Source organism: Triturus cristatus, chromosome 12 (assembly GCF_964204655.1).
Source record: "Triturus cristatus chromosome 12, aTriCri1.1, whole genome shotgun sequence".
NCBI classification, from domain to species: Eukaryota; Metazoa; Chordata; class Amphibia; order Caudata; family Salamandridae; genus Triturus; species Triturus cristatus.
In genome coordinates this window covers 807,582,340-807,605,072 of record NC_140595.1, presented here as the reverse complement: position 1 = coordinate 807,605,072, position 22,733 = coordinate 807,582,340, and the positions used below count along the sequence as shown (strand labels likewise).

General features: G+C 46.4%; 1 protein-coding gene across 2 annotated transcripts in view; it reads left to right on the top strand.

Moving 5' to 3' along the window:
* SRRT (serrate, RNA effector molecule) overlaps nucleotides 1-22,733 on the top strand; it is a 160,147-nt gene that overhangs the window by 49,754 nt on the left and 87,660 nt on the right. For both annotated transcript variants that reach the window (XM_085638184.1, XM_085638185.1), the window contains 3 exons: nucleotides 4,854-5,042; nucleotides 9,857-10,026; nucleotides 21,330-21,490. In XM_085638184.1, coding sequence (XP_085494310.1) covers nucleotides 4,854-5,042; nucleotides 9,857-10,026; nucleotides 21,330-21,490 — 520 coding nt within the window. The remainder of the gene's footprint in view (nucleotides 1-4,853; nucleotides 5,043-9,856; nucleotides 10,027-21,329; nucleotides 21,491-22,733) is intronic.

Here is a 22,733-nt window from a genome sequence, read left to right as displayed (position 1 = left end):
TGATCCCACCTGCAGACTCGAAGTTTAGCTTACCATTCCTTCTCCCAAGGTTTCATCAGCTGTCTCAATACTCTGTACCCTTTATCTACACCCTGCTTGTAGCAAGTGTGTCCTTTTGCGGGGCTACTCTTCCTTCCAGCAAATCTTTTATAACCACCATCTGAGAATCAAAGGGCTTGCAGCTGAGATGTAGATTTCTGCCTGAGCTTGTAGTCCCTTTTTAGGTATCTGCTGGTGCATGCGCTGCTCTCGGCATTCAAGAGCTTCTTGGAATCGGTACAGAATCCGAAGCTCTCGGAGGCGGAGTTGAAGCCCCGCCCATTTGTTTAATTGGGTAGCGTCATCTTCCATGCAAAACGCTGGCTTCTGATTGTAAAGGAGGCTTTTTAGTCCCTCCTTGTTGCCACCTTGTCTCCTTTTGGCCCCACCCATCAGGATTGGATCTCTCACTTGTGGCGTTACACACTGTCCTTCATTAGCTGCCACGCACTATATTTTTCGCACAACGCTCTGTATGTCAATAAGGTTGGAGTAAAAGCCAGCGGAAGCGCAAGCTGCATCCAATGGCTCATGTGAAAAGCTATGTCCGCTGAAAATGCTTCTTGGCAAAATGTAATATTAAAGCAAAATCCACATCTGTACAGATCCCCCTTGGATCATAAACCTGCTCTTGGACTCCATTCCAATCTCAGAAGAGAGCCATCAAATCCCTCCTCGGGAAACGATAAAAACATTTCGGATATTTCTCGGCGATGGCTCTTTGTGCATCACTCCCAAAGATCACGATCAAATAAAGCCCGGGTAAGTGGTGCGTGTGCCCAGCGTGGCGGAGCTGTACATCGCCAAGTTTGTCCTGCAGCCTGTGCCGGCTACCTGCATTTGCACTGCATGTTAGTAATCTGTCTGCAGTACAGTGAGCGATCCTCCGCTGATATTTCAGTCTCTGAGCTCAGCTCCATACTCCATACTGCAGGGGGGGCTCCTCTGCGCCCCTCCCCGCAGGCGGCGCTTCGCCAGTGCTTCTCCCAATTCCCAGGTTCATCTTTTAGCGCACCTCACCCCACCTCATGCTCAGAATTTTCAATGAACAGTGAAGGGGGAAAAAACATATATTCATAGACTCGTCTTACACCAGTCTCATCATTTCATTCCCAACATTGATTTTCTTCCTCTGGAGGTTCTGGGCTACTACGGTGTTTCATTCACTGACTGAGCTGTTGTTGCAATGAAAACCAGAGCAGCGTGCGGTGCCCTTCGCAGCACACTGCCACGAGTGCTGCGGCGCACTTCACAACTCCGCACTGCACACGAGGGATTTGTTGTGGAAACGTAACGTTTTATATGTATTACTATTTATTATCACGCGATCTGTGCTTCGCAAATAGAATGTGCCCGGGACAGTATTCCCGGGCAAGGCGAATTGTTGATTTCATTCATCGTGGTTGCGAGGAGTCTGGGAAAGGCCCTTTGAGATGGCCCATGTGAACTGCTGCTCTCTCCCTAAGGCAGGGCTCCCTCCCCTCGCGGGTGTGCTGATACAAAATTTGCCCGCAGAGCAAGTATCTCCTTGTGGCTTCCTCTCTCTGCAGAACTTCCGCATCCTTTCCACATTCCAATTCAGGAGGTACTGTGGGCGCCACGCACATCACTGCATGCATATCACAGCATCCTTGTAGGCAGGGCGATGAAAAGGTAACTGGCACGGTGCAGACTGTGCCCTTTGGTAGAGCTGTTGTGTTAGTGTTGGATAGCGGTACCCCGCAGCCATTGCGGGGATCAGTCCTTAAAATCGACTGTGCTCTGCAGATAGGCGCTCGGGGTTCAGTTCATAAGATGAAAACGGCATGTAAAACAACTGCTTGACACAAGTCTAATGTTGTGTACTCGATTGATGTGAAACGCAGGCTCACGAGTGAAAAGAAGGCTTCTTAGTCCCTCCTTGTTACCACCCTGTCCACTTTTGGTCCCGCCCACCGAGATTGGATCGCTCACTTGCGGCGTTACGCACTGCCCTTCATTAGCTGCCACGCACTATATTTTTCGCACAACGCTCTGTATGTCCTCTACGGCTTCCCATCCAGCTGCCCCTTGTCCGCCTCTACTAGCGTCGCATGTAACGCTAATATTCCTCGAGGCTATCCATGCTACCCCTGTGTACGGCTAGCACTGCTCGGTGACTTCAACATTCCTCCCTCCTTTGTTATTCTTTGCTGTTTAACTACTCCTCTCTTCTCCTGCCTCCAGACTCTTATTTACTTCTGCCTGATTGAAACGCTGCCTCACTGCGGTCTTCCTGCCTGGCCTCCTGGCGTGTAAGCAGTGCCGCCTCACTTCTGTGTCACCTCCCACTGTGCGGTCTTCCTATAATTCTGAGCCCCTCCTTGCTTTTGGCCTCCCTGCCGTCACTCTCTGCTGGCTCATTGTTTTCATGCTGGTAACCTACACTCCCACCTGCTGTGCTGCCCCCCCTTATTATGGGCAGCCTCCGTGTTCTGCTGTGTTCCCTCCCTTTTATATCACTCCTCGGTTGTTATTCAACGCTGCCACCGCGCTAGGATGCCTCCGTTATTCCAAGGAGCCTCTTTAGTCTGCTGCCTTGCTGCTGTGCCATCGTGAGGTGCCGCCACTGTTCTGAGCAGCCGGTGCCCTGCTGCCTCACTGCTGCTCCTCCGTGCTGCCTCCGCACGATGCAACCTCCCTGCTTTGCCATGCGGATGCCCCACATGGAAAAAGTAACTTTTCACCCGCCCAGAGCCATATCCAAGAATCGAACTAAAAAAAAATCTTACTAAACGATAAGCTCGGTTTATAAAATAAAACTTAATAGTTCCTAAGATTGGCCAGTTATAGTTAACAACTCATGCCCCTGCCATGCACTGCTTATGACCTCACACATCCCCACTGGTGACGCCTCAACCGACATCATTAATGAGCTCACAACATCACTGTGCAACTAGTGTAATGTATGCTGTGGAGCGTGTACATGTCCAGAAACCACAAGAAATCATTAACCAGCATGGACACAGCCAATGGGCCTCACCTTTAGGACCGAATGGATTTGCCAATTGCTTCTGGTGATGCTTCACAGGCTAGGGGGGGTGCTGTGCTGCATTGTAAAAGGAACATTTAGTAGAAAATGTTTTAGAAAGTGCAATTGCGGCTGTCTTAATCCCACTGACATCAGCATGCCTCAGAACATGTGCGCGCCAGCAGAATGACATGGGTACCATGTGTACTGATCTAGGATGGCAGAAAAAAATGATTTTTTACACCAGAAACCAAACCAAAGAAAAGGAGAGAATAGCGCGCAGGAAGAATAAGCGGATGGGATGAGAGAAAGCAACACTAAGTGGGGGGAAGCACTTGTGGGAGACGGCTAATAAAACCAGCATTAAAAATGCAATAGGCCTCGCTTTGATTAAGTTAAAGCCATTTGCTTTGCTAATGGTATTGTATAGCAAAGCAAATGGCTTTAACTTCATAAAAGACGAGACCTATTGCATTTTTAATGCTTTTTTAGTTATTTGGTAACGTTTGGGTCTGAGGCACCCACATAGCATTACAGCACAGCATCAGATTCTGTAGAATTACTGCAGTTGCTTTTGGGCAGTTGGAACTTGCTTCCTACCTAATGGGAGAAATGAGACCTCTTCCAAGTCGGGCTGGGGTAATGACCTCCGGCTCAGCTGACGAGCACAAACCAGGCGTAGTAACTTGCTTTCTATTGAATTACTAGAAGATGCAGATAAACTAGCAACAGCAAAAACACTTTCCGCAGATAATGGTTATAATCTGCTCCCTTCTAATTCTTTCCCATTTATAATTTTTTTTTCCTTCTAGGTCTTTATTCTTTAAAGTAGATCTTTAAACTACTCCATGATTTTTGTGACCTGTTACGTTGCACCCGTCTGTTGCCTTGCTGTGGTCTGTTCTTGTTTGTGGACAGATAATGAATGTCATGGTTATTCAGATTGCAGCCTCGTGACCCTCCGTGCAGAGGATCTATCGTACTTCTGCAGTCATAGAAGTCTAATGTAGCTGTGTATGATGTTTTGAAGTTGGGAACGTTCCATTCTTACTCTGGCATTACTCCGACTTTGGCATAATGTGACCCACCGTGTTCAAAACTAGAATAATTAGGCCGGCTCGTGATCACTGTTCTTGATTTGTCATTGATTGTGCCACTCCGATTTGGGAGCTGTTAGAGGGAGCACTTCTCACACCATAATTTGTGGGTGAAACCTATTTATTTCTCTGTTTCTCTGTTTTTGTTTATGGAGTGCTATAGAGCAAACGTAGGCAAGGCGAGAATAGTATCCAGTAAAATTTGTAACCAGAGTTGGAAGGAGGACTTACAGAAATAGCTAATAATTATAAAAACTGGGACACGGATATAACTGATCTGTTTGCCACTTATCAGACCTAAATGATTTCACACAACTCATTCAAACTGCACATTTGGTTACAGGTTAACTATGCTCTGCTAGTGTAGTAGACACGTCTGACCCTCAAACATTTAGCTTAGAGTAAAGGTTGTTTGATGTAAATTGACTGCATAAATATTCACAAGTTTGTTGTAATCTCGTTCTTAAAATGTTCTACTGTATTTTCCTTTCCCATGTATTCGGCATCAGCACCAAGTTTTCATCTTTGGACCTGTTTACACCTATACTTTGAGATTTTGCTTCTAGTGTAGTCTGTGGATGTTGTCAAAGGTGTTTGGACTGCTCAAAAAACAAAATGACCGTAGATGGAATGTCTTATTTAAACAAAGCTCTACCTAATACTTCTAACATGACAAAAGGCAACACATTATTCAGTGAAACTGATCCCTCTCCCTTTTGTTATGCCAGATTGGGAAATCTTGCAGAAATGGACATCGGGCCTCCTGCGCCTGTCATGAAAAGCTTCAAGGAGTTTCTTCTGTCCCTGGATGACTCTGTGGATGAGACGGAGGCCGTCAAACGCTACAATGACTACAAGCTGGACTTTCGCCGCCAACAGATGCAGGACTTTTTCCTTGCGCACAAGGATGAAGAATGGTAAGACCCACCTAAATCTCTGTGCTGTTGTCCACATCGCCTCCTGGCCCTACTTTTCCTTGGACATCATCCCAGTCGCACAACATTTTTGCATGCCTGTGTGCTCAGAATGTGTTTTTTTTTCTCCTCCAGTGCTGTATGTAAGACCGACACCCCTGCGTCCTAGCAGTCTCTGTAATTAAAATGGTTCAAAATCTACAGTAGGAAGGAGGTTCAGGAAGTAAAGTTATGTTGGCGTCCTCACAAGGATGTCCTCACTGAATACCTACTCAGCTGTTGGGTGATGGAGTTCAGAAGGGTCACTAGAAGTATTCTGTGGTGTAGGAACACATTATGAGACGGGCTTGGTTAAATTATGTAGCACCAAAAAGCCTCTTTTGTCATGCATATAAGTATTTAAGGTTTGAGTTTCCTGCTGTAGTCACACAAACCCAGTCCAACTAGGGATGTTAATACTTTAGTAGCATCAATGTCACCTCTTAAAATGACTCCTGGTAGTAATCGACAACCAAAGGTGGCCACTCAGTGTTTGATACAACATTACACTGTGTGTGCTGAATAACTTTTGATCCGCTTGGATGAAACTTTTTGTCAACCTTATTCAGCAGATGATTACGTGAAAAAATACTGCTGAGTGGCTTATGGTTTAGATCTTAGGGATGTGTCGCAGTGGAAGTGGGATAGTAAAACAGGCTATTTGTATCTTGTGCCCTCTGCAAATGTTTGTGGCAAGAGGAAGACTGGCGTGGAAGAAAGCTTTATCCGAATCTGAATCTGGTGCCCTTTGTGTCAAGCAATCTTCAGCTTAAGCCTTCATCCACGTGTACAGGCTAAACTTCGATCCCTGTTCCCACAGTCTGCTGGCTGCATGCCCTTTGCAGGCCATGAAATCCCATCTCTAGCATATATGCGTATCAATTACCAATTTGAAAAGGAGCTAAAATCTCCATATTAGTTTCTGGGAGTTGAAAAATAAGGAATCTCTCCAAGCAATATTGTCTCATGGGAATAGGACTAGATCTGTAAGTGCCTTAAGGCCTAATTTTGCCAGAATGAGTGTAGTTCCATGTTATTGCTTTTCATAGAGGACACTCTTAAAAAGAACTAAAATAATTGCCATTTGAATGTTGCGCAAAGATGTCTAAACGTAACATTTGTTTGCACTACTGCTTTTTTTGGTTTCGAGTCCCCTAGTTGTTGGTGTGTGGATATTGTTGCTCCTCAGTTATTTCTCCAAAGATTGACTGAAGGAATATTTCATGTTGAACTAGCACACTGCCAGTGAGAGTAAGAATGCAAAAAAGAAAACACCAGATTTGCTATTGATGTGCGAAAACCCAATGCATTCTCCCTTCTTATCCAGCCCCCTTTGAGTTCCTTTTAGGACTAGTAGGGTTTGGAAAACACTATGGCTTCAGATCCGGCCACGCAGCTTCCTCTTGCACTGTGGCCCTTGACCCTGGTGAGGTCTTGGGCTACACAGCCTCAGTGTTTTTCCTTTTTTTTACAATAACCTCATGGTGGTAAATTGTGAAAAAAATCTTCACTATAATGTTGCATGCGTAGGGCCTGACTTTTCTTTAACTGCAAAAATCTGCTGTGGTTCTAATCTGTAGAGCTCAAAGACCTTACTCGTTACGGAATATTCCACCCGATTTTCTACTCTTTAACTGATGCCCTCTCAAATAATCCCAATACCCTCCTTTTAGGTACTTGGTGTTTTTTTTTTTGGTGTTACAGGGGTTTCATGATGTGACCAAAGGTAGAAACTGGTGGGATAAGTGAATTCTCAGGGTGGCGATAATGATGTAATTTGTGAGGAGTGCGGCTCTGAGAGGAAAGAAGATTGAGTGTAAAGGTGATTGATATGGCATGGAACATTTAAGTTGTAAAGGTAAACTAGTTGTGATGGAGAACGTAGCGGCATGTAACTAGGAGAAAAATAACAGCAAAGGAGGAAAAAGTTGAATGAGTGGTACAAAAGACTGGGTGAGATCGAGAGAAGGGATTTAAAATTGGGAAATAAGTGATTGTGACTAGGGAGAAGTTACAGTTGGGGGTTGTAGAGGTGCCCGACTAGTGCATGAAATGTGAAAAGGAAGGAGTTTAATTATCAGGATGATTGAAGTAGTCAGATTGGGACCAAGGACAAAATGGATCAGTTGGAGAAGGAAGAGCATGGGTGAACCTGAGCTAAACACGGAAGGAAGTACGAGAGATCAGTGGAAAAGTCATGCGTTTGAAATGCAACTCAAAAGGATGAGAATTTTTCCAGCTGGAGTGGGACTCTCATGTTGCTGGAAGGGATAAGATATTAAGGGGCAACAGGGAAAAGTTACATAGTTGTAACAAATTGCTCATGCGTGGAGCGTGGGCCTTGAACCATGATTAATCTACTGTGAACTAATTTGTAGCACTACTGTGTTGGGGTTTCCAGCAAGAAGAAATGTAGAAGATAAGCAGGACTGTATTATCCAGACATTCCTCTAAAAGTAAATCTCCTTTACTATCTTTAGCATGTCATTTGGAAAAGTGACCTCCGTAAAAATGGAGCTAGGAAGCAGGAGTGAAAAACTAATGACTAACCAGGCTTTGAGCGGATGTGTACGATTTGTGGGTGCAGCAAGTGTTCGTAGTGTTTCATACCTAGGAGATGCGTTCAAAGGTGGAACTTCTTTGATGGAAGGCACAGAAAACCTGTTTAAACTTCAGATGTTCAATACTTCTTGGGAGGGGGTTGAAATGTTGTACCAAAATGATTTTATGGGGTAGAATTATTTGGCAAATGCACACCAATCCAAAGCTCCTGATTTGTGCAATCCATCTGGCCTTTATAACAATTGTGATTCACCCACCTCTGTTCTTTGACTCCCTTCTCATTGTTTTCCCAACTCAACCCCTTTTCACCTGCAGATTTCTCTCCTAGTTTTATGTTGTCTTTGATGTTGATGTTTAATGACCACTTTTTTCCCCTCAAAAGCCAGAAAACAGGAGCAGATTTTGCCGCCCGCATCCTGAAGCAGTTGTGCCATCTTTGGTGTCCAATTTTTTTTTTAGCTAGATAGGGCATGCACTGCGCACAATGCAGTGTTTAGACAAAATAAGTGTTGAGGAAGTAGATAGACAGCTCGGAGACGGCAAAACGTTTTTTAACCCCCAAATATCTGAAGAGAGACCGTGTTGCGCTTGAAACCAGCCAGTCGGAGGTCCATAAGTATGAAAAACATGTAACTTATTATTTGTCTGACCTCGCCTCTAAATCCGCAGAATACCGAAGGTAAAGATGGAGTAAGAGGTTTTTTTTCATTTTACTGTTTGTTAACTTGCAATGACTTTAAAGTTGTGTTTAATGCTTTTATTATCTGGCATACATTGGTGTGATCGGTGTTGGCTGTTTTGATGGACCAATGGGATTACTGGGTGGGCTCAGGACAGTGGAGTTTCATGTCAGATTTGACTTCAGGTCTGCATGAGGTCCCAACACTTTGTCTCGACTCTTGTTAACGCTGAGCCAGATGTGCCTCTGACCCAGGGAATGTTTTGTCTGTTGTATCTCTCCCAGATCACCAAACACAAAGCATAATAGTTTGTTTAAATACATCTGTCCACAATGGGAGGAGGGCATCCTGGGGAACAGAATGCTTCTTCCTGCAGTAAAGGGACATTGTTTGAGGCAGGAATAGAAGTAACCTTGTGAGAGAACAGAGCATACAGCCTTATTTCCTCCTCTCCTTGTTTGGTTTCTCCCCTATACCTCTGTTTTTAAAATCTCATGATTTGTTTCTGACCTATGTCCTCCCCACAACCCACCATTAAAAGGTGTGGTGATCGGCCATATGAGTACAGCTGTGTTTTTTATTTCTCTACCTTGGACAAATCTACTGTTCTCCTTTCATTCTTGCCTTTCTTGTCTACATTGCCCCATTTCGATTGCTGTGTCTTTTCATTTTCACTCACAGCGCCTTTCTAGAATCACCTTGTCGGTCCCTACATTTTCCCTGAAATATTTTTGTGTTATCCTGCCCGAAGTCTCTTGTACCTTCAGCGCCCTTCGCTTTCTCCTCCCTGAGCTGTTTTTAATTGGCATTAAGTCTCCTTCAGTACAGGTCACCCACTGGAAATAGCGTTCTATACTCCAGACTATTACTCTAACATACTTAGGTGACATAAGCAATGCATCTTATCTAACTGTTTGAAGGTATGCATCCAGTCTGGGATTGACTATTTTTAATGCATGTCTAGCCTTTGGTCATCTCTCCATATTTAAGTGGATACTTTCACAAGTGTTGAATAATCTGCAGCTATTTTTTGCTCCGTGGAAAGGATGCACTCTGCTTTAAAGCCACATCTTCGAACTTTAGCGTCTGGGCATCGTGGCAAGAGGGGAGTCTAACTTGTGTTGGGGCCTCATGAAAAAGCATTTTTATCCTGGATGGGGAAAGTGGCCTAGTTTAGGGCGGGAGGTGTTGCTAGACATGCTGTCGAGGCCTAACATAAACTAATGTGCCTTTAAGATCATGGATGAGAGTGGGTGGCCCTTGTTGTGTCCCTTACTAAAGGCAAACTTTTGTCCAAGGTATCTGGTTTCTATAGCTTGCTGCTTTAAACACAGTGTTAATGTGAGCCCAGCGTCCTGAGAATGGTAGAAAGTGGTCTCCGCTTGGCTCTACAAAAAAAATTATCTAATTGCATAAAAATAAAGTTTGGTTATTGCTGTGTTTCTTGTCTCTTCTGTCTTGTCAAGACTGTCTTGTTTTTTTTGCTACCTATTCCTCTGTTTTGACGTGTCCCTCCTTTCCGTTTCTGGTGCAAAGGTTTCGTTCCAAGTATCACCCAGATGAGGTGGGCAAACGAAAACAGGAGGCTGCCAGTGGCCTCCGCAATCGCCTCAATGTCTTCATGTACCTGATGGAGAACCACTGGTTTGATAGCATCATGCTTGACCATGAAAATGCCACTGCCATCATCAAGCTGCTGGATGCCGGTAGGTATCAAGCACGTGTCCCTCACAGTAAAAGCCTGGTTTATTTCAGTAGCAGCAACCACAGCATTGCTTTAAGATTGTTGCACCACTGTAATAGGTGGTTAGATGGAGCGGTTTACCGGAAGTGTTTTGGCTCCTCTAGGTTTGGGGAGATGAAATGTTTTTTGACAATTTTCATTGCACCGGTGGCTGTCGCACCAACGGCCAGCATGCCTCCGGCCATACCTACCTGAACTATTTAGTTTTGCAGCGTGACTCTTTCTGGATTCACTATGCTGTGCATTATTCCGCCATCTTGTGGTTGGGTCCGGAATCGTAGTATTTTCTCTTTAAAAAAATGTTTGTGGCCCGGGTGGGCGGCGACGTCCCACCATTTGGTGTCCTTCGTGACATCGGCGCGCTTCCTGCGGAAGCTCCCACCTTTGGTCGCTATCTTCAGATTCTTTTTTCCGCCGTTATCGTTGCCGAACAGTTCCAGAGTTTTGGAAGAGGAATCCAGCAAAATCAAAGAATCGACGAAGAAAAAGTTCAACTACACCGGACTTCAGATCAGGTACCCGGAGCGACGAAGGAGTAGTTTTAACAAACAAAACCTCAACGTTCAGAGAATGCGCTCACAGGGGACTCACTGAGCGCGGGGATGGACAAAACACCATTCAAGTTTTGCACCAATTGCCACCACAAGTACACCCGGAAGGATCAGCATCCAGTCTGCAACCTCTGCCTGCCGCTCGACCACAGAAGTGAAGACTGCAACGCCTGCTCTGCGTTTACACCCAAGACCCTTAGAGTAAGGGAGAGGCAGAGAAGGGCAAACCACAACATGCAGGGGCAGGGGCCACCTCCAACGCTACAATACTTGGGCCTCTCCAGTGGAGAAGATGACAACATCACCGGAGGACTGCACGGTCGTCGAGGTCCATAAGGAGACATCGAAAGAGGTAAGGGAGTCGGCGACCCCTAAACATCCAAGCGACACTCGAAAGAGTGAAGCCCCGGGCGACACTCGTAGAGGTGAAGTTAAGTCCTCGAAAGGAGCTCTGCCGCCGAAACACTCGACAAAAGCAACAGCCTCCAGGGACAGTCAACCGAGCGGATCCTTCGAAAAGGAGTCCCAATCTGGGAAAACCCTCAGACATCAAAGGTTGCCCTCGAGAAGGACACCTCTGCACCGAGGAAAGAAGGGCCGACATAGTCGTCGACTGCCTCGAAGAGAAGCGCTTCAACCCTCCACGCGAACATGCTGCCGAGATGGAGAGGAAGAAGAGGAGGCTCGAGGCCGAAATGGCGTGCATCCTACAGCTGAAAAAGGACTTCGACGAGAAGATGGGTCAATACACCATCCCGCGTTCGAAGTCGAAAGGGATGACGAAGACGCGGAACCACCGAAAACGCCCCGAACCAGTCGAGGAACTGGGAGAAGACTACTACTATTTCGAGGGAGATGGCGACTAAGAGCTGCAATCCTACCGGGACTTTACGTCCTCGGAGGCACAAGACGTGGAAATGGCAAGACCTCGACGCAGAATCGACCGAAGAAGGCGTAGACACTTACTCTTCGAGGCCCTCGCCGCCAGACGACATGGGGATCTATAACCTGGTCGTACAGAAGGCTGCACAAACTTATGGAGTGAAAATGAAGGAGGAGAAGCCCAAGGCATGTTTCCTCCTGGAAACTCTACTGCCTCAACAGACTAGGAGCCAATTCCTGCCCATGCTCCCTAGTGTGCTGGACCAGGGAAGAGAGGCCTTCAAGGAGCCAGCAGTATGCAAAGCTGTGACACCTAGGACAGAGAAGTACAAACATTCTTCAGAGGACCCTGCATATATCCAAGGGTCAGCGCCAGCTGACTCCATAATTGCAGCAACGGCTAGGAAGAGGGCTAATGTTCCCACAAATGCCGGACCACCTCCAGACAAGGAGAGCAGGAGGATGGCTCTCGCAGGGAGAAATGTGGAGAGAAATGTGGCAATAGATTGGCGCATCGCAAATTCGAATGCCCTGATCAACAGGCACGCATACCAACACTGGGATGAAGTGGGGCAGCTGCTAAAGCATCTACCAGACCAGTACCAACAAAGGGCAGCTCACCTGGTAGAAGCAGGAAAGAACATGGCGAACACATGCCTGAAATCGGCATTGGATGCTGCAGAAACCTTGAGAAGGCTAATGATGATAGAAGTGACTGAGAGAAGACGCGCATGGCTCAGAATTTCGGGATTCAAGCCAGAGGTACAAAGTAACATCTTAAATACACCCTTTAATGGAGAGCAACTGTTCGGCACACCAGTGGACGACAAGTTGACACAGCTCAAGAAGAACGAAACAGCAAGGTCCATGGGAGCGTTGCAGTTCAGAGGAATGAGAAGAGGCACACCCACGAGAAGACCGGGTGGTAGAGGAGGCAACGTGCCTAGCACATCTCACCAAACGTCCCAGCAAAGCTACCAAGGCCACCAGCAGCAGGGGCAACAGAACTGGCAGTACTAGTACCGGGGACAGTCCTTTCAAGGGCGCGGGAACGGAAGAGGACAAACACGAAGAGGAGGCCAGCAGCCCTCCACCAAGTGACTCCAACATGGAACAGGCCCCCACCCTAGCAACACCTCTGGGTGGGCGGAAAGACATAAGGAAGAACTGCAGCCGAACGTTCCACGACGAGCAGTACCTCGAACACTCAACACCGGTAGGGGGAAGAATAAGACTTCATCCCGGAATCGAGGAAGGTCACATCGGACAAATGGATACTAAACCTTATACAATACGGATACTGTATAAAGTTAGAAACACAGCCTCCGAACAGAAAACAAAGAAGCAAGACACTCTGCAAAGGAGCTCTCTCTCTTGCAGCTAGAGGCGCAGGATCTGCTCAGCAAGGAGGCACTAGAGGTGGTACCAAAAAAACAAAGGAACAAAGGGGTTTACTCAACTTACTTCCTGGTGCCAAAGGTGGACGAAACACTAAGACCTATCCTAGATCTACAGTTCCTGAACAAATTCATAAGAACTCAAAGGTTCAAGATGACTTCCCTACAAGAGGTAATACCGCAAATACAACTAGGGGACTTGATGGCTACTATAGATTTAAAGGACGCATACTTACTCATCCTCATCAACCACAAACACAAGCGCCTGCGAAGGTTTGTGATCAACCAAAGCCACTACCAGTTCACAGTACTGGCATTCGGCCTGAAATCCGCATCCAAGGGTGTTTACAAAATACCTAGCAGCTGTCGCAACACACCTACGAAGGCAAGGAATACACGTATACTTCTATCTCGACGACTGGCTCGTAAAGGCAAGTTCGTACAGCCAATGCAAACTGCACATCCAGCAGGTCATACTAACACTGACAAGACTGGTTTTCTTGATCCATTGGGAGAAATCATCAACAGAACAAATCAAGATATTCTTAGGGGCAGAGATCGACACCATACAGGCCAAAGTGTTCCCCAGCAGGAAGAGAACATTGGCGTTACTGAAGGAAACGCGTCATTACCACAAGGGGCAAGTTCTGACAGTGAGGACGGCGAGCAAGCTGATGGGGATGATTGCATCATGCATCCACCTAGTCCCAAATATCCGACTACATATGCGACCATTCCAGGAATGGATCCAGCAGGAATGGTCACAGGGAGTTGGGAAGATCTTGTGGTTGTCACACACGCAGTGAATTAGGAAATAGCGTGGTGGAAGAAGGAAAACATATCTCTGGGGAAGCTATTCACACAACCAACTCCAACAGTGACCATCACAATGGACACCTCCCAGCTGGGATGGGGCGCACACATGAACATGCTCAAGGTGAGGTGTCTATGGTCACAGCAAGATGCGGTCAGACACATCAACCACCTGGAGCTAAAGACTGTGTTCCTAGCCTTAAAAACCTGTCAGAGCTATATGGGAACAGGGTGTTAGTCCAAAAAGGCAACGCAACCACCATGTTCTACATCAACAAACAAGGAGGAACACAATTTGTGGCACTATCAGGGCTAGCACAGGAAATATGGAGATGGGCCATCCCACTAAAAATAGACCTACTAGCAATACATCTCCCGGGGAAGGACAATGAGGAAGCAGACCGACTCAGCAGGCAGACGTCGGCATCATGGGAGCTCAACCAGCTGGAAATAGAGAAGCTTTTCCAGAAATGGGGACTCTGCAAATATACCTACTTGCAACACACAAGAATGCAAAATGCCAGCCCTTCGCATCCAGACAACCAGATCATCGGTCCCAAGGGAATGCGCTATGGATAAGTTGGTCAAAGACATTTGCATACGAGTTTGGTATCAAACTGCTCAGCACATTAAATCCACACTGATGCCAGTGTGGGATTTAATGTACCAAGCACCCCAGAGGGCATCTTAGAGATGCCCCCTGAAACCTAACCTACAATCCACGTCTGTTCTGAGGCTGCCACACAGACATGTTGCTGGACCCCTGGGTAGGAGAGCCCCTGCTCTCCTGGGTCTGCAACAATGCACATCCTGGTCGAGGTGCATAATCTCCTCCCCCAGGATGGGCAGGGGGAAGCTTCAAAGGCATGCCGCCTCTGTGAGCTTCCTCAGGCCACTGCAACCCCCACTCTGGTGGGAAGCTTGGCCGGAAACCCCAAATAAGGACAGGGATGTGCCAGCCTGCAAACCCCACCCCTCAGGTGGGGGAGGCGAGGTGAAGCACATCCCCGGGCTCGCGCCATCTTGAAGATGGGGAGCCCTGCCCAATCAGTATTAGGCTACTGCACCCCTCCCACCGGAGAGGCAGGATAGGAGGTGTACCCACCCCAGGACAGGGGCCCATTGGTCCCTGCCCTTCACCTACCTGTAACTCCCCTAAATCTAGTATTTAGGGGCACCCTGAACCTTCCTTCCCCAGATTCCAGATTCCAAAATCCTAAGAAGAGCTAGAAGCAAGAAGACCTGCCCTGCAGCTGGTAAGATGAGGAAGACACCAACTGCTTTGGCCCCAGCCCTACCGGCCTGTTGACCCTCGAACCTGCTCCTGCTCCAACCCGGCATCTCTTGTGGCCAGCAACCTCACAAACCCCGGAGGACCTGGCTACCTTTTGACTCTAAACCCCTGGGACTCCCATGAGAAGAGGCTCTGCTCAAAATCTACTTGTAATCCCTGGCAGCAGCCCCGAATCGCGAACCCCGCACACTCTGCACCAGCCAAGCCTGGCCTGTGCCGGAGTGAACAAAGACCACGAGGACGACCCCACGGCGACTGTGACCCCGAGTCCGGCACCCAAGGACCTCCCTCGACACTCCTGAAGTCTGCAGGCTCAGAACAAGGTGCCCCCCCAACCGCGATCAACAGAGGGTGAGATTTCCCGACACCAAAAGGCACCCCTGCACCCGGCGCCCCACGGCCCCCTGTGCCCAATCCCGGGGTACCTACCTATCCCCCAACTTGCCTCTCGAAGTGGTGGTAGCACCTGAAGAATGCTAGTCACCGAGCTTGCAGTCTTTTTCTAAACCGGAGATTTCCCATTGAAATCAATTGAGCGCCCCAAGGCTCAAAAGCACCCTGCACCCAGCCGCCAGAGTGGCCCTGGCAGTGCAACCTCTACACCTATCTACTTCCCCACTTGCCCTGAGTAAGTGACCAAGAGCCCAGCTCCCACAGCCGCGTGGCCTGCTAGTCCGCATCCACCAACCAAGGCCCCCCTACCTCTCATAGGATAACATTGGGCCTAACCGCCCTTGTGCTGCTGAGGGTGAACCACCTGTACCTACCTGACCCTGGGAGACCCCCGAGTCTATGCCCAGAACCTTAACTCTGCCAGTCGAGTACTTGCCTCTAAACCGATAACTCAATTTTCTCCATATGGTAACATTGACAGGCTTTTCCTGAAATTTCTTCGAAGTGTGGACTTTTCAAAACTTAAAATATTCACCAAAAATCAGCCGAGTAACAAATACTCACCTGCTCTTAGGTGAGCTCCCAGTGCTGGATCTTGGTGCCCAGCCCGGACTCTAAAAAAAAATACTTACAACTGTACTCACCCCTAACCCAATGTTCTCCCATAGGAAATCATTGACTGTTTTTCTGTGAAATTTCTTCTAAGTGTCAATTTCTGCAGTCTTTAAATATTATTTAAAAATCTTATATCTGAAAACGTAATTACTTACCTGTTTTGGATAAAGGTCCCAGTACTGAGTCTAGACACCCAGTACTGGATTACAAAAGTAACGAGAACATACTATACCTACAACTTGAATTTTCTGCCATAGGGTATCATTGACTGTTTTCTATGAAATATTTTCCTAAGTGTCAACTTATAAAATAGCAAAATATTGTCTAAAAATCATCACGGTTATTAAGTTGACTTTTATCACTTGATTCCAAGTACTGACCCAGGACTGAATCTAGGATCCAGTCCTGGAATTCCAAAAGTAATCCGTGGCAAATAACTTGAAACTTCCATTGAACTCAATGCATTATTTTGTTTAAAATTGTGTTGCCTATTGCAACCACTTGTAGCTTTCTACAAAAGTCAATTGCATATTGCAAAAGTATTTATATAAAGCATCTCATTCTGAGAAAGTATATTTTAATACCTATTGTTGGTTCTAAAATAAAACAAGCATGTATTTTTTATATATAAACCATTGGCCTAGAGTTCAGTTATTGAGTGTGTGAGACCATTTGCTGGCTGAGTGTGTGCAACAAATGCTTTACTCTGTCCTCTGATACTGCCTTACTGCTCGACCGAGCTACCACTTTAGAGAGTAAGGTTCTATCTAACTTTAGCCTCTGCCAAACCTCTGGGACTGTGGACTCTGTACACCCTGTACCTATTTGGGAACCGTATATACAGAGCCACTTTCTCACACTATCCTCTTAAGAACTGCCGGTTTTCCTGTCCAAAGTGGGGGTGTAAACTGGAGGCTGACTCCTGCTCCTAGCAGCAGAGGCTGGGGGGGTGGGGGTCACATTACAAAGGCAGCAGACCTTTGAAGCTTCTCTCTCGAGCACTGTGCCCATCCTGGGGGAGGAGGGGGAGACACCTCTGCCCAGGATGTGCATAGTTTCTGGTCCCAAAGAGCAGAGGCTCTCGACCCGGGGGGATCCAGAAACCTGTCTGGTGATGGCAGGCTGCTTCGAGCCAGTCTGTGACCACACGACTGTGAGAGGGTTTTCAGGGGGCATTGCTAAGGTGCCCTCTGATTAAGTTTCAATAAATCCCACACTGGCATCAGTGTGGCTTTATTGAAAGGATTAGTTTGGTACCAAACAATCCTGTGTTCAGGGAAGCCATTGTGGTGCTGTGGAACTAGAGCGGTCGAGTTTCCAGCCTATGTACTCTCTATGGCTTCCTTGGCATTTAGAATCTCTCCAAATGGCCGTAAATAAGGAGCATATCCGATATGTTGACACCTGTGGTATAGTGCACCCTGTCATAGGGTTGGAAGGCCTGCTAGAGTGGTGACATTGTTTTGTCTACACCAGGCCGTGCATGCTGCAATTGGTAGTCTGCCTGGCCTACGTGAGAGGTCGGTAGGGGACCCTAGTCAGTCCCAATGCCCTAGGTACCCAGGTACATATTTACTACGGACTTGCAGGGGGCCTGAAGGGCCAATTGTGGAATCGTTTTTAGGGAAGAAACCCTGGCACAAGGGTCCTGGCTGTCAAGGACAGAGTGCACTACAATCAAAACTGCATAAATACCAGGCCAAAAGTGGGGGCTAACCATGTCAAGAGGCACTTTCTCACAGCAGGGTGCACTATATGTCCGGTGTAGGCATATCTGCATGAGCTGATCTGCCTCTACAATATTTAAGTCTATTACTTCATAGTGTAAGTGCCACGGAAGCCATAGGTAGTACATGGGCCGGAAACGCGACCACTAGAGTTCCCAGTACCAAGATGACTTCACTGAATCCAGGACCCTGATATCAGATCTACGATGACCTAAGAAGCCGGGACGTCCAAGAACCACGCCAGCACGATAAAAGGATTAGTGACTGACTGTGCGCAAGCCCTGACGGCCTGTCTGCTACCTTTTCTCTGCTACAAAAAGACAACTCGTCCTGCAGGCCCAGTGACCTCCAAAACCCTGGGAGGACTTCCTACCTTCAATTACGACTCTAAATCTCCCGTGGACAGCGGCCTGTCCAGAAGAAACCATCTTCAAAGAAAAAGAACTCTGCCTTGAGGCACCGCAAGCTCTCCTCCGGATCCACCTCTGCACCTCACATCCACTGCCAGAGTCCAAGTGGCCTACCCGTCCTGCGAAGGTTCCCCAGCGCTTCTGAGCCAGAGTTCACCATGGGCTGACTCCTGTTGGAATCCACCTCGACGCCTGCAGCCTCAATTTCAATTCTCTCTCTAACTGCGATCTGCCTAATAAGAGATTTCCGATGCCTATGGGCGCCCCTGCACCCGAAGCCTCTGTGGACCTCAACCATTGGTATCCCTACGTCCCCTAGCATCCTTACTTACCTGGGCAGCAGGTGGTTTTCTTCGTCCAGCCTCCTGGCCTGAACCTGCAGCCTTTGTTTGAAACCAATCTCCTCCATTGAAGAGCGTTATGCTCCGTGTTGGCACTCTGCATCCGGCCACCCTTGTGCCGGTGTGGGTGTAAGCTTGGTGCTGCCTTGTGGATACCCACCCCACCCCACCCACCCCTTCACTCTCCCCTGCTTACCTTAATTCCAGGAGATCAATCACAGGAACTGCTTTACTCACCTGTGAGTAGCGCATCTTCAATCCCACAGTCTCCATCGGTTAACTTTGGGTGTTCAACCTCGACTGACCTCTGCATCCTGCCGCCCCTGTGCCAGTGGTGATGAACCTTTGGTCCCAACTTGAACTTGGCCAGGTGCTGACCTTAAACCCCGAAAACTTGATTTGTAAGTCATGTACTTAGCTGTGAAACTGCATTATTGTTTTCCTCCCGTAGGTTAACAAAATGAAAATTGCACTGTGTTCACTTTTGAAAGTATGAAGTATTTTTTCTGAAAAACGTACTTACCTTTTTGCGAACATTTTGGTCTTAAAATAAATGTTGAAAGAAGCTTAGTTTTCAAAAATTGGTGTGGATCTCATTTTTTAGTTGTGGTATTTATTAATCGCTGTGTACATAACAAATGTCTTGCACTCCTCTGTATTAGGCCTAAGGCTGCTTGCCCACCCCCCACCCCCCCAAAAATAGAGCACTTTGGGTTTACACTTCTGGGGGAATCTCTGGACTCTGTGCACAATATAACAACTTAGTGGTGTACCTTATACAGAGCCCGCTTCCTACACTTGTAGAATCTATATCTCCTCAACCCTCCTCCGGTGGATCTTTTTGTTTAGTGTTCAAATTCTTTTTATTCATTGGTGTCCTATTTTTGGTGTGTCCAGTACATTTCTTAAATTGTTTTGGTGCTATTGCTGCTCAGAGCCTCAGTAACCCAGGGTTGAGCTGAGGGTTCGCCAGACTAAACCTAGGGGTCCTTCAGGGATTGGTAAGTGTATTACACAGTGGGTCACACAACTACACCATATGATATTCCCCATTTCCCCACAGCCATGATCCTTAGTACTTCTAAAAATATCTGTCCACCATATGAGAAACGTTAACGGGTCTGCTAACCCAGCATGGTCACCCAAGATATCCATACCTCCGAGAAATTAACTTACAAATTTGATGTCTAAGGTCCTTGAATTTAGAGACCTTAAACTACCAGAAGGCTCCATTTAAAACTTGCAAGAAGCCCACAAAAAGAGCCTGTTACGTGGCAAAGTGCAACCACTTTGTGCCTCACAGTGTAAATAGACAGAACCTCTGAACTCGTTGATGCAGGTTCTTTTTTGTTCACTACACTTTTTAAAGGCATGCTTGGCATACACATGCATCTGGCTACGTTTACCAAGAAGTAGCTGCTTGCATGCGGAACAGACCACATTCATCTTCATTCGTAATCCCAGTCATTTAGGCATTATGGAGGGTCTTAAGAATAATTCCTCCAAGAACAGTGGTTCCTACATGCAACCGTAATGCATTCCACCCTAGATTTATGGAACCCCTTTTTGAGCCAATGCAGATACATTTATTTGTGGCAATCACTTCCTTACAAAGGGGAAGGTGAGTTGAAGGCCTGAACAGGAGAGGTGCCTTTCAAAGAGGTACACTAGGATAGAGTAGTCCTAATTACAAATCCCCACTTCAAAACCAAACCATTGCGTTACCACTTTTTTAGTGCGCCATGAAACCGTGGCAAGAGAGCATTGAACACATTAGAAGTTGAGTGCCAATTTATTTAGATGGAACAAAATGTATTTGCAAGACCAAGCCAAGCCTTTTTGCTTTCGCAAGACCCTGCTTGGGAAATCCTGTTTCAAAGTCATGTCTTGAGCACTGCCTAATCAAATGCATCCATGTATGTCTTGCTTTACAAATTCAGCTATGCAAAATGAAGCCCCCAGTAGCTTTCCAAAGTAACATACCTCTAGCAGATATTCTTGCTACATGATAAACTCCACGCACTTTGATTAAGACGGTTTCATATCTTAGCCTGCCAAGGAAGTGAGGAGGGGCAAACAGTACATAGCTGTTTTTTCAAACATCTGCTCGCTAGCCACTTTAATGGGTAGTGCACTGCTTTATACAGTTGTTGCATAGTATGTGATCTACAGCAGAACGTACAATAAATGTAAAATGTTATCTACTGTGTCCCTATCGGTTTTCAGATTTTAGTGCAGTAGATTTACATGCACCCTCTTGCCTCCCCCAATGTAAACGTATGCTTTTAGATGTTTTCTGAATTCACACGTTAATTCATTCATAATGCATCTATACACATTTACTGCGAAAAACACATTTTGATGTGCAGTCAGTCTTGGTGCACAGAGGATTCACGAGTTATTTCAAGGCCAAAACCTTTGTAGGAAGGCAAAAAGCAAATTGCAAACATTCATACTCGTACTAGATGGTAGGAGTACGCAGAGCTTGTGAATCACCATGAGCTTATCAACCAATAGTTACAGGATAAGCCACTCTTTCCTTCAAAAAGGTAACTGGACCAGGGCTGGGGGGGCTATCCAAATGTGTGCCCTATTTACTTTCCTGGAGAAGATAAACCTGCTTGTTTTTTAGGAACCCAAACACATTTACAGGCAGCTTAAAATATTGTGGCACTCGTACAAGCAGGGAGCGTGGAGACCAAAAAGCACTTTGCTGCCTTTGGGATTAAAAGCTGTGTGGAAGAGTGTCTGCTCTCCAGGCCTGCATTCTCTCTGTCTCATGAGCTGCTGTTGATCTTAAAATATTCATGCCGGTTGTGGTTTGATATTTTCTTTTTCCCAGCGGTGATCAAAATGGAAGGAGGAACAGATCATGATCTCAAAATCCTGGAGATCGAGGAAGAGGAGGAAAAGCAGAAGGCTAAACGGGCCTTGGAGGAGGCACGGCCTGTGGAGAATGACAAGAAGGCGTCTGACAAGGAAGAGGAGAAGGAGACTAAAAAGGTAAGAACAGTCAGCGGTCTGTCTGAACCGGCTGTGGCGACTTCATGAAGTTGGCCATGACCTCGCTGTAGCTTGATTTCCCACTCTGTGTTCCATCATTAGAATGTATCATTGAACCAGGAATATCCCTTGAATCACCCCAGCTGAGAGAGATGGCACTCTGACTCCTCTGGGCGTTCATCGATAAAGCTTCATAAAAAGAAATAATTATCTCCACTTGGTATTGATGAAGCCTGTGCTTACTGCCCTAATTTAACATCGTGCCTATTGCTGTGATTGTTAATGATGTAAAGGTTCCTAAAAGTACCAGACATTTCCAAGAAACACAGAGTTGGTACTGAAACGGAGTTAATATATTCTTGATCACGCTCCTGATTACTCACACTTTTGTACCTTAACCCTTTTTCATTGATTGCTGTGTTTTAATTTGTGCAGTATTTGCACCACCTTTTTATTTTTTGCTGTAGCTTCCATATGCTCAAAGTAGAATGATTGATCGTTTACATTTCTGGCCCAACATATACATCATTATCTTCCTTGCGGGTGGCAAATTGAATTCAGACTTTTGATGTTTGGTACCAGAACATCACCGTAATCAATACCTGTGTTTGTGTTTTTCCACAATGGACCTTGAATAGACTGCCTTATTGTAGCCCACCCAAAGTTTGCACATGCTTGTGGTACTTCAAGCTGCAACATCCCCTGAATTGGGTAGAGCTTTTCTGTTATCCTTTCAGGAAATTCTCCATCGTGATACTCGGCTCATGATGGAGTATTTCTGCTTCCCTATTACACACTCCAAGTTTTTAGTGATGCAGAGCTCAGCATTTGCCCCTGTACCCTTAAAAGTTCACTGAACCCAATTCATAGGCTACTCGCGAACTCAAGAGCCGCTTTTACACCTACTAGAAGGTTTTGTCGTCCCCCCCCCCCCCCCCCCCCCCATTCAAATTAATTTGAATCTGAAACAGACCTCCGCCACTTTTCAGTGGTCGAGTAATGTCTGGACACAAACTGGCTGCTTTTCATTGGTGAGGAAATCTAAATCCTCCCTTGGTTATTAGCCAATTCCAAAATCATCATTATCTTAATTTACGCTCATGATCTTCTGTGATGTTTCCCTATTTAACCCCAAACTGGGCATTAAATCTCTAGGCGTCCTCTTCACCACAGAGTTGAAAAACAGGAATGCAAATGAAACTGGTCACCCCAAATTACTTTGATAAAACTGTGCTTCTAAATG